This window comes from Aotus nancymaae, unplaced genomic scaffold (genome assembly GCF_030222135.1).
Source record: "Aotus nancymaae isolate 86718 unplaced genomic scaffold, 86718_ANA_hifiasm-v0.15.2.pri h1tg000008l, whole genome shotgun sequence".
In the NCBI taxonomy this organism is placed as follows: Eukaryota; Metazoa; Chordata; class Mammalia; order Primates; family Aotidae; genus Aotus; species Aotus nancymaae.
Window position 1 is genome coordinate 23,771,675 of NW_026988419.1, and position 13,025 is coordinate 23,784,699.

General features: G+C 33.1%; 1 protein-coding gene across 45 annotated transcripts in view; it reads right to left on the reverse strand.

Annotated features, from left to right (window-relative positions):
• Window positions 1-13,025, reverse strand: part of MAP2 (microtubule associated protein 2) — a 305,526-nt gene that overhangs the window by 18,272 nt on the left and 274,229 nt on the right. For 25 of the 45 annotated variants that reach the window (XM_064373067.1, XM_064373064.1, XM_064373063.1 and 22 more), the window contains 2 exons: window positions 9,526-9,673; window positions 4,750-5,090 (listed from right to left, as the gene is read on the reverse strand). In XM_064373067.1, the coding sequence (XP_064229137.1) occupies window positions 4,750-5,090; window positions 9,526-9,673 (489 nt within the window). Of the gene's footprint in view, window positions 1-4,749; window positions 5,091-9,525; window positions 9,674-10,633; window positions 10,805-11,216; window positions 11,265-13,025 lie in introns of all 45 variants that reach the window. The other 20 variants (XM_064373057.1, XM_064373055.1, XM_064373052.1 and 17 more) reach the window with 2 other exon arrangements.

Here is a 13,025-nt window from a genome sequence, read left to right on the forward strand (position 1 = left end):
TTCCTCTCAATATATCCTGAGCCTCTTTCTTATCTTTATTTTTCTCCTTCACATTTAGCACTCTTTTACATATTTTTCTTATATCACTTCTTTTTGCTTGCCTTTCCTCCTAGAAAATAAATTCCTTGATGGCTAGAATTTAAGAAATTGGTGTCTGTTTTGTTCATTGTTATATTCCAGTATATAGAACATAACAGGGTATATAGTAGGTGCTCAATAAATATTTATTGAATCAATGGTCAAGTAAATGAAGGTAAATCTTTGTATTTCTGGACTTATCAAAGAAATAAGAGACAACTCCTCATGTTATTTTTAAGATGCCAAGATTGATACTAGAATTAATATTTCATAATTAATTATATTATCAATAGAAATTAAAAAGTTAGTGAACTGGCTTCTATTTTAAAACCTTACTTTAGAATTATTTTTAAAATAACCTGTCAATTATAGGGGAAAACAAAAAATATGATAACAATGCAACATAACTTTCCAAATTTAATGTAGTATATTAATATAACATGTATTTTAATAGTATATCAATATAACATATTTGCATTAAATTGTTTTATGAAAATATCATAAAAGTTCAGAAGCTAACCTGAAAATGACTGAATATAGCCATTAATGGAGCAAAAGCATATAACTCAGAGGCAGTCAATCAGATCTACAGACAGAGTCTTGCAGAGAATGCCCTAGCTAACTACCCTATCCAATGAGCAGTACACAAAAACAACATCTGTGAAATCACTTCTTCACTAACTTTCAATTATTACAAGGGCACTCAATTTGTGCTTTTTAAAAACATTTTACTTATTTATAGTTTTTGAGACAGACTTTCATTCTTGTTGCCCAGGCTAGAGTGCAGTGGCACAGTCTTGGCTCACTGCAACCTCCGCTTCCCAGATTCAAGCGATTCTTATGCCTCCCAAGTAGCTGGGATTACAGGTGCCCACCACCACGCCCAGTTAATTTCTTTGTATTTTTAGTAGAGACAGGGTTTCACCATGTTGGCCAGGTTGGTCTCGAATACCTGACCTCAGGTTATCCACCTGCCTCGGTCTCTCAGAGTGCTGGGATTAGAGGTGTGAGCCACTGTGCCTGGCCAACTTGTGCTTTTTATACTCATCTTCATAAGGTCAATGGAGAAAATCAATATATCTGTCAAAACATGTAGGAGCATTCCATATAAATCTAAGTAACAATTTAAAAACCTGATTAGATAGAAAAGGTAAAAAGCACTATTCTTTCAGTTGTTGCCTAAATTTTTTTATGCTACATGTTTAGGGAAATTGGTTGTTTTCCTACTTTTGTTTAACTCAACCAGCTGTGTTCTTCACAAGTTGACATTATTTATTCTAAAACTTAGATTTAATGTAGATTGGGGAGCTAACTACATAGAGTAGTTTCAAATTAATACACTTAATAAGATAGTGTTCCCTAAGCCTTGAGTTAAATCAATCAAGCTCATTATCTACATTGAATTCATGATTGCCCATATTCTTTCCAATAGAATTAATTTGTTTTAGCTGAAAAGATTAGCTTTATTGCTTTCTGTAAAGCTCCTCATATCTTCAGCTAGCTTATATATTCCATTAGGCATTGATTTGCCTCACTAAGCTGAGACCCTCTGCCAACAGAAATTGGACCTTAACAGAAGAGATAACAGCTGTAAGCACAAAACCTACACATACAGAAGAGCGATAAATGTTCAAACTGGAGGCAAATAATTTGGGAAGCTGTTGAGTTCCTAAGATGCATATATCTTTATTATAGATTTCCTCTCCCAACTCTTAAAGCCAATTCTTAGAGATTGTACAAAGTTTAAAACCATAATAATGAAGTTTTCATAATTAAATCATTTTTATATAACCTAATTGCTTCAAATATTACCACAACAGAACTTGTGCAGAGGAATTAAAGTTACATCTTCAAATTTACTCCTATCTTCATTAATAAGAATTGCATGAATATTTTTCTCATTTCCTAGAGACCATATATCACTATTACAAAACCTGGCCCCTGAAGAAAGTATAGCTCTTGTTCTGTCTTTTTTAATGATTCTGGGTGGCCACTGTCCATTCAAATGCCTTAGGAAAATCAATTTACAATTGAGAACAATGTGCTAGTGGCTTCAATTTCTTCAGCAATGTGCATGTTTAGATGCTCAATCATCTAATAAAGGTCTCTAACATCTTGATAATTTCTAAGAAGCCCTAAAATGCTTTTCCTTCAGTCATTCTATAAAATCTCCAGTTTTATACATATGGAAAAAAACCTTTCCTCACTCCCTGTATCTGAGATCATACACTGTAAGAAGGCTTTTAAGGAGATAGCGCTGAAATGTTGAATGATATGTTTTTCCTACAAAGACAGTTCAATTGCAATGTGCTATTATTTCCCAATTCATTTTACCCTTTCATTTAAGTGAATTTATACCATCTATCACAAAATAGAAGGCAAATATCTTTCATCTGTTTCTCATCTTGGTGAGGAAATACCTCCTACTTCTGTAAAAATACCACTTCATAACATCACTGTTGTGGATTTTTCCAAAGTCATCATTGCCGAACTAGGATAATTTTGTAGCAGGTTAACACTTGCCTGATGAAAAAACAGATTTACTTCAAATGACACTGTGATTTTGAAGCATTTTTTGTTCTTTCTGTAATTTTTGTGTCACATGTATTTACTAGTCCTTAGCCACCATAATCTCTAGGGAAGTTTTAGTGCAGCTCAAAGGTATAAGATATTTTGTATCAGTTTTATGAATTATCAAATATAGTAAAAGTCAATTACAATAAGACATAAAAATATTCAAAACCAGATATGATAAAGAATCAGAAAAAGAAAATAGACATCTTCACATTTTTTGGATTGATTTAATCTTAGAAGTTCCTGCAAAGCTGAGGTTAAAACCATTCTTTTTGCCTCTTTATCTTAAGGAGTCCTTTGAAGAAAATAACATATTATAAAATGTCTGTGTCAACTTATAAGAGTACTTTTTAAATTACATTTTTAGTTTTAATAAAATATTTTGGAAATAATTTATATTTCCTTGTGATTCTAAGAGGAAACAAATTAAGTATCAATATTTTTCCAGAATATAAGTAAGTAAACCGCACATCTAGTTAAGGAGAATAACAGGATGTGGGAATATTTACTTTAAAAGAACTGATTTCAAATATATATAATAATTACTCTTTTTTAGAGGAAAGCTTGTCCAAGGCTAAAATGCAGAAATTTCCAAATGGTACTAAACTGATTATTCACCTTACTCTTCTAAATTATTTATGTATAAAAATAATGCAACATTTGAATATTTCCAAAAAGCTCCAAATATTTCCTTCTCTTGAATGTGCAAAACTCTGATGAATGCAAGAATAGTTTGAGTTTTTTAGGAATTATAGGCTTATAATCCTACTTTTTTGCTTAAAAAAGTTTCTTGTAGCTTCTAGTTTTCATAGCATATGTCTATGAAAAAGTATCTTTCTATGACTATATTATTACAGAATGTTATCATTGTTCTGAAAGGGCATATTGACCTCTCCTCTCCTGCCCCATTGGTTGATTTTTCTTAACTCTTTGGGCTCTCCTGAACAGAGCCATAACCAGACAGCAAAGAAGTTTGTTGCTAAATGAAAGAGCAACACTGAATTTTTGCTACATTGGTGAGTAGGAGTGCCTGATAGCTTTACATTTTGGCAAGATCTTTCTTCTAAACTTGCCTGAAAATAGATTTTTTTGGTATGAAGGAGGGATACCAGAAAGCAATGGCACAAAATACAAGAGACAAGAAAAAGAGTGGCAGAAAAAAAAATAATGATGTTAAAAAGAAAAGGCTTTCTTGGAATAATGAAAGGGCATTATAAGTTTATGTACAAAGTTACTGTTTTTTTCCTTCTTTCTTTCAATAAAGGATGTTGTTTTATATCTCTTCAATGACAGAAGTTAAACTATCCTGAATAGATCAATATTATGAGATAAACATTAAATAATATTTGTTTTCCTTCCAGGCTAATTGCTTTGTCCAAACAAATATTGTATAAGCAAGGTTCAGGTCAAGACAGAACTCAAAGCCCCCTGGTTTGAAAAGATATGAATGTTTGCTCTGGGGAGCTGAAGTTAAGAGTTAGTAAGTAAGCATTACTAATAACTGTACTTAATATAATCTTGAGTAGAAGTTCAAAGTCTACAATTTTATTCATCAGAACCATGTGTCTTTTATTATCAACACAAATACCTGCCCTTTGCAACATTTAGGGAGTAGGAGCCAGAAATGAAATGGTGAAACATCCTTATTTCAGAGTGAACATGAGGAAATGGAAGAAAATGTCATAGGAAATCCTTGGGGAAGAAAGGAGATAAAATCGGAATCACTAAAAGATAGCCAAATGAGCTCATGGTCAGAATGTAAAATAGATAATTCAATTTTGTATCAGAAATATAACTTTAATCTCAAGTGAAAAACCACAAAGCAATAGAGATACATTCCGGAAAAAAAGATAGTCAATCAATAAAAATTTCTTCTATATGGTTAAACCAATTTTTACCCAATAATAAATGGAAGAAATGGGCATGTGATTTTCATTATATTTCAGAGGATATCTTCCTAATGTAATGTCCAAACTCTTAGCAATAAATTGTAACCAGTAGTTCTTTAACACCTCTGCTTCCCTGTTAGCTTTCAATTTGAAGAAGGCAATGCAATAATTATCTCTGGCAGCAAATATGTGTTTATGCAATTCTTACCTGCCCCCCTTTAGGCTGGTATTTGATGTTGTCTGTTGATCCAATTTTGGATTTGACATTCTTCAGGTCTGGCAGTGGTTGGTTAATAAGCCGAAGCTGCTTGGGAGTCGCGGGAGATTTTGGAGGAGTACGTATGATGGCGACCTTCTTCTCACTCGGCACCAAGATGGCAGACTTGGGGGTTCCTGGTGTATGAGGGGTCCTGGGATAGCTAGGGGTTCCAGGAGTGCCTGGTGTGCGTGAAGAATAACTTGGTGGGGTGCCAGGCGTGATGGCAGTAGACCCAGGGGTAGTGGGTGTTGAGGTACCACTTTTTCCTGCTCTGCGAATTGGCTCTGACCCTGTATTAACAAGCAAGACCAACACCAAACCAGACTCAGAAAATTCTTCTCAAAACCTCCCTCTTCCCATAGATTGTTAGAACTCATAACATGTGTAATTTCTAAGGTATTTAGAAATAGTTATTGTAATGATCACTATAGTGCTAAAGAAGCTGAGAGCCTCATTTCTGAAATCAGGTGCCTAACCCAGTGACATACTTTTGAAGACCTGTTGCTATCAATACAAAGAAAAAAAAACCCGGTTTTTTTCTGATTTGTTTTCCTTAATTTTCATTATGAATGTGTCAAAAACTATTTTCTACTTGTGTGCCTATTAAGGTATATGGATCTGCCTTTCCTTGGAAAAGAGTTTACACTTAATGTCATATGCAGACCCATATTTACTGAAGATTCCTTGAATGATATGTAGATCATTCATTCCTCTATGTAGTAAATTCATTCTGGGATCCAGGTAAACATACGACATAGAACCATGTATTTAGGACACATAGTTTTGGTCCGTATAGAAAGATTTGCATTTCATTATTATATCCTTATATTGAGGAACACTATGAGGTGTAAATGTGTTTATGAAAACTGTCAGACATTGCTCTACTTTATCATGTATTCTTTTCATTAGGAAAATTATCTCAGTTCTCCAAATAAATAAACAAAAAGTCTATTTCTTGCCTTAGAAACTTGGGATGTCCTAACAATGTATTCCCAGTGAGTCTCATACCTGGTTGTGTTTTCTCACTAGTTTGGCAGTTTGGAGTTAAATCCCAAACCCTGCTAATCATACAGGATCTGAGATACATTTCTTTGCCTCAAGTTGAGCTCAGCCTCATATTATTGTTATGCCCACCCCCCATTTTCCTATACTATGTTTCTTTCATCTTTTGAACGTATTTTGAATGACATTTCAAATACTTTTCTGAAAGAATGATAGAAATAAGAATACAACACCTTATAAATTTCAAAGCACTTTTGTGAATACCAACCGATAACCAAACAAACATGCACAATACAGTTGTTAGGGGCAGCTCTTATTAATCCTAAGAAATACGAATATTGAGGCTCATTTACCCAGATGTCACTAACATCTAAGCCAGATATATTTAGCCCTGAGGATTTATATTTTTAAGCATGCAAATTTCATTTATAACGTATTTTTATAAAAAGGATAATTTTCATTTTTTATTGCTTATTTACATTGATTATGTAAAAAAATCAACAAATCTTCTGAAATTTTGTAAAGATAAATAAATAATTTTAAAGCCACTGAAGTGAAAGAAATCTTAGAGGTCACCTAATGCAATTGATCATAAATATAAGAAGTTCTTTCTGAGAAGTGGACATGTAGTCTTTGCCTAGTATTTACAAGGTATGAGCTCAGGAGAACTTCTTATATACTTATGACCTATAGACAATGTAAATCCACCCATCACCATAGGTTCTATCTCCTGGAGAAACGCACAACAATTTTATTTCCTCTTTCGGTGAACAGTTTTCACGTATCAAATGAACATGCCCTGTGTCTTTTCAGTCTTCTAACACAGGGAACAAGATAGTTAGACTCTTCAATTGATAATATGAAATGGGATATGAGAAGTCTAAAGTGGGAAATTAGCATGTGTTCTGTGATTTTTATTGCTTTTCACAAGAATGACATTTCAAGACTAGGATGACACAACCACATCCAACTTGGCATTTTGTAACTTCCATGTCCTGGTTTGTTTTGGACTAAGTTTTTAACGTAGATGTCTGTCTCTATATCTGTATGAAAAATTTCTCCAGAAACATTATTTCTTTCTTGAATGTTTTCTCTATTTCCTTACCAGTTTTGAATAGCTCAGATATGCTGGGGAGAGGAATCGTCCCTGTATTTTTTGCCATTATATCTAGCCCTGGTGACTTTCATGTGAGCTGAATATAGTAGGTGCACAACATATTGTTTAAATAAAATGTATTATATTCAGAATTCATCAAAGTGTGCTGAGAGATTTTTGGCTTTATGGAGACTGAATTGAAGCAATATTCTGGATGTGGGTAACAATTTTTACTATATGAAATAATTTTTTCTAAACTTCTAAAGAGTCATTTCCATACTTGTAGGAAACACTTTAAGCTTCATCAAAGAAATATCATTTGATACATGAAAACTGTTCACTGAAAGAGGAAATAAAATTGTTCTGCATTTCTCCAGGAGATAGAACCTATGGCGATGGGTGGATTTACATTGTCCATAGGTCACAAGCATATAAGAAGCTCTCCTGAGCTCACACCATGTAAATATTAGACAAACACTACATGTCCACTTCTCAGAAAGAACTTCCTATATTTATGATCAATTGCATTAGGTGATCTCATATTTCTTATGACCTCTTCATTAGAAATATGTTCTTAGCACATATTTCAAAGGACGCCAATACTCTAGGTTTTGTGTTACATCTGGAGAAAAAGGGTAAACTACAAATATTAATGCCTTCACACTGCTGCTCAAAACATATGATCAATTTTTATTATAATAAATATGTTCTTGTCACCAAAACAATAAATTTGAATGCTTCCTATTTGTCCCGAACTTGAAGAGGTTAAATCTAAGGTCTAAAATAATTTTTAAGATATTTATATGCAAGTTACTTGATTACACTGTGCTCTTATTTATCTTGTCAATGACAATGACTTTCCTTCCTCTTGGGTGGATGAGCTTCCTGCAGAAGAAACATTGTTTCTTCAAATCTTTTAAATAGCTGCACAAAATGTTAGAATATTCCTGCCTACCACTAAGGGGATGGTAGGCAAGTAGAAGTGAGCAGAGTACTTGCTCTTCGAGTCATCTTTATGCCTTTCAGCTATTGGTATGTAGAGATAAAACAGACCCTATGTTTTAAAATTATCAATGTGTCAGTTACGTTCCCTATCAAATAATACAATGCAAAATACTTGTAAACATCAGTAAATTTAAAAAGTCAAAATAGAATTGGTGCAGAACATTTAATGAATCAATTCATATATGGATACACTTTAAAAGGCATGGTGGTTTGAAGAAGTGGATTTATGGAGAAGTGCCATTTTGCTTTTATAGCAACAAACACAAGCATAATTCAAGATGTTCTTTTGGAGAGTACTTGGTATCTTTGTCTTATCTCATTATCCTTGGGGTTATTAATGATGTTCAATTTTAACTCTAGATATTTAAATTTTCTTCCCTGGAGAGTACTAAATCTTAAATGCCCTCCCTGCTAATTCATTAGAATAATTTATTTTTGCTATGCTATAATAAAAGAGTGCTTGTGATTTCAGTGTTCTTAGCACATACTTCAAAGGACGCTAATAACTCTAGGAAACAATTGGACACAATTACTCTTATAATAATAAACACTTTTCTTGTAGGTGAAAACACTGTTTAAATGCCAATAGTCATATTTAAGTGGAAAATAAGTAGTGAAGTCAACTATCATGTGATACTGGTAGCAATTTCCACCATTTTAAAATGGTTTTTAAATGACACAGATACTCTTCTCCAAATGATTCTACAGAGCAGTTCTCTAGTACTATTTCCTCCAAAAATGTAGCAAAGACATTAAGACTTCAGGTTGTGAAGTTATCAGTAGGCTGAAAACCAAATTCAACCACTTACTAGCTGTGCAGCACTAGACAAGTTACCCTCTCTAGAAGGTCAGTTTTGTCTTCAGTAGATTGAATTGAGTTTATTAATACCTACTCATTAGTTTTGCTAATTAAATATAGTGAAAAATGTATCTCAAGAGTTTGGCATCTATATGTGCTCAATAAATGGTAGCTATTTTGGTTGCAACAGAAAAATACTTATGGAAGTAATTTACATCCATGCTTTACTAGATAGTTTACTGCAATGCAACATATAAGTGTGTAATGATTGGAGTATTAAATGAACTGTTATAACTGCCAATCAGTTCATGAATGGGCCATCAATCAAGATAATTTGAAACTATTACATAGACTATGCTATATTTATAGCTCATTTGGAATGTGAATTCTTAACAAGTTGAGCAGGATCCTAGGTTTTGATTGTTGACTTTATAGTTAGATTTTACAACTTGGAAATCTAATAAGCTCTTATAGACATATATTTATTAAAATCCTTGACTATTGGTTTTCTACATTGATTAGGTCTTTAGAATTTTCTTTCTGCAATAAATTTGAAGCAAAAAAGAAAATACATTCTTAGAAAATAACTTTATCTCAGTCTTAGAGAACAGAGTGATATGTTACCATTTTCTCCATCAATTGTTTTTACTCAAACAGCTATTTTGTGGCCATCTACATTCTGGATTTTCTGATTCTTAGGTAAAATATAATCTAATCTTAATACATGTTTTATTTTTACAAATTAAAATATAAATATAAGTGCCATTCCACTTAAAGGATTTAAAAAGTGCTTAAAAAGGAAGTCAAATCAAAATAAACCTACTGGTGGTCCGCCGTGCTGAAGAAGAGATAGAACTGTTGAGAGAGAAGGAATTCTCATCTCTGTCTCCTGATACACCTCGGCGAGGAGGAAGAATGGAGGAAGGTCTTGGGAGAGAAGAGCGCTTTTCTGGGCTCTTGGTTACTCCATCCTGATTGGAGAAAACAAAAGGACATTGGGTTCTTGCAACTCTTTAATTTATGCAAAATGATATTGATTTTGCTATTTTTCCTCCTGTGCTGATAGATGAATTTCTTTTAATACAGACTACTGGATTTCACATATTTATAAGCATTTCTACTTTACAACTTAGGAAGAGTGCATATTTGCCTAGGTATTTTATAAAAATATGTTATTTTGGAGCTCTGATAACTGAATGTGAAGTTCAAGTTCTAAATGATAATATGGGTAAAATAAATGTACTCAAGCAATCTTCAGCAAATTACTATTTTTATTGAAAAATCTTCATTAGCATGATAATTTAAGAATTAGAAAGGACTGAGGGTAGCTCACTGCATGCATAATATTTCTAACAATGACCACTACCATATATTGTGCATGTATGTGACAGGAACTCTCTATAGTTTACATCCACTTATTATTTCATTCTCACCACAAAATATGATGCATATTGTAAAGCTGTCTGAATAAATAGGTTTAATAAGTTCATGTAATTGTTTCAAGATAATTGAGTTGGTAGGTGGCAGATACAGTATTAAACCCTGATGTATATGATGTTAAGTCTGAATTGTCTATTATAGTCTATATGATATAATTTGTTATTATTGTTCTATACAATATTATATATCATATATAAGAGAATATATTTTGCTGTTAGTTTGCATTTGATATTTTACCAGATAATCAAACCATAAATTAATAATGGGTAGTATATCTAGAAAAAGACATATTTTCTACATTTAAAAAATAGGTGTACTGTTTATCAAAATTTTTAATTTGTATTTGTTTTTAAAAGGGCCTATGGTTTATGTGTCAAACACTTCAGAATGTAAAGTATCTGCTTTCATACATTTCCTGAATTATTTTCTATAACATAACCTTCTCCCAAATTCTATTTCTTTCTGCACCTTTTATTGACCTGCTGCCTTACCTTGTTCCCTGATTTTGAGTATGGCAAACGGTCTGTGGAGCCTGCTGAGGTGGACTGTATTAATAAACTGTCAGAAAATGTAGCCCTTTTAGTCGTGCTAGGGCAGGCTGAGCTGTATCTTGGGGACTTTGTGCTACCCTGTAAAGCAGGAATCTTTGACAAGGTAGAATTCTAGCCATGAAAGAAAACAAACAAAAGCACAAAATAAACCAAACTATGAAGTAAAAGGAAAATAATAAAAGAAGATTAAACGTATAAGAAACTCAAAATCTTTTTAATAAGAACACATGATAAATGGTTATAATCAATGATAGAGATGTATACTTAGATGAGAAGAGATTTTCATTGAACAGCTCTTTTAAGCCAAAACTAACTTAGTAATACTCATATAAAAATGACTGTTGTAACAAAACCAAATATCGCATGTTCTCATTGATAAGTGGGAGCTAAACACTGGGAACACACGGACATAAAGATGGCAACAGTAGACACTGGGGACTCCAAAAGTGGGGGAAGGATTGAAAAACTTCCTATTGGGAACTATGTTCACTATTTGGGTGATGGAATCAATATAAGCCCAAACCTCAGCATCGCGTAATATACCCTTGTAACAAGCCTGCACAGGGACAACCTGATTAAAAATAAAATAAAATAATCTGTTATACAAATAAAACACAAAAATAATGCTAAATCATTTTATTTTATATTAACCAGGTCTAGAACAGCTATTCATGTTATTTGCTCTTTTTTTTTTTTTGAGACAGAGTTTCGCTCTTGTTACCCAGGCTGGAGTGCAAGGGCGCGATCTCGGCTCACCGCAACCTCCTCCTCCTGGGTTCAGGCAATTCTCCTGCCTCAGCCTCCTGAGTAGCTGGGATTACAGGCTCGTGCCACCATGCCCAGCTAATTTTTTGTATTTTTAGTAGAGACGGGGTTTCACCATGTTGACCAGGATGGTCTTGATCTCTTGACCTCGTGATCTACCCGCCTCGGCCTCCCAAAGTGCTGGGATTACAGGCTTGAGCCACCGCGCCCGGCTGTTATTTGCTCTTCTTTACTTCCAAATGTGATTGTTTATGTTTGGTACATAGCAGAGACCCAATGGATAATTGTTGAATAAACAATAAGTGAGTGGGTGGATAGATGGATGGAAGGACAGAAGAAAGAATAATATTGCTTAGATATAAAGGAATCAGCTCTTTGAAATCCGGAGACCAAAGCAAGTCTCTCTGTCTTTTTTTTTTTTTTTTTTTAAATAGAATAAGTCTTAATATAGAAAGAATGTTACAAGTGACAAGTAGCCAAACTCTCTTTTTGCTGGTTTGAAAAACAATGCTGAGTGATTAAATTTTGTTTTTTTAAAAAATGATTCTATACATAGTTCTCTCATTTAAGGATAATGTAGATAAAATATTCTTTTTGCATTCTATGTATGGAGTCTCTAATTAATTCATAAGTTTTATTATGATAACACATTTGGAAATATCTTCCAATATCCAATCTGCTGGAATTATTCCTTTAATAAACTCAGCCTTTAAGGTGTACATATAATCCATATCTTAATCATACTTCAAGAATTTTAGAACAAGGTATATTTGAGCCTTCATAATAAAAAAAATATTTTTAAAGATTGACAAAATTTATTTTCAGGTAATCTACATTGACTTCAACAGAAAATTTTCAGAGTTTATATATAATTAGTTCGTTTTATAAGTAAAACACATACTGTGGACTAAGGTATACCATAGAACTAATAACATTTTTATGCAAAGACTATAGTCTGCATGATGTGTTATGAATTCTAAAAAGGAAAGTCAGGACTGAAAAGATTGCCAATAAAAATCACAACTTAATTTACAGGTGTTGGTTGATAACCCCTGGGGAGACTGTCTGCAACTATAATTGGGAAGAATGTATGGCTTTTGGAGAAAGCTATGCTGGATGCCATATGTCTCATGGGTGACAAAAATATAGACAAGTACAACAAAGCCAAGGAGATTATTATCTTCAAATAATTAATTTGATTTAGCTGTTACAAAAATGACAGATAAAACTGAGATTTTTATATCAAGTTTTAACCTCTGTAGCTACAACAGAGACATAAATATTTACAGACTGTACAAATCACTTCTTGTTTTATGGACCCAGTATCCTGAGTGGGAAGTGTAACTGGGTCAGGACAAGTCATTCTTTTTAGATTGATCCTACCCACAAAGGAGTGAGTTTCAAAAGTGTGATATAGAAGAGAAAAATAAACTGGATTGCTTGTAGTTAAGAAAGACAACTATTAATACTAAACAAACAAACAAACAAACAACAGAAAAACCCAAGTGAAATGCAGGATTATGGGTGGGTCTGGTTCCTAATAAAGAGCAATTTAAAAAAATCATCA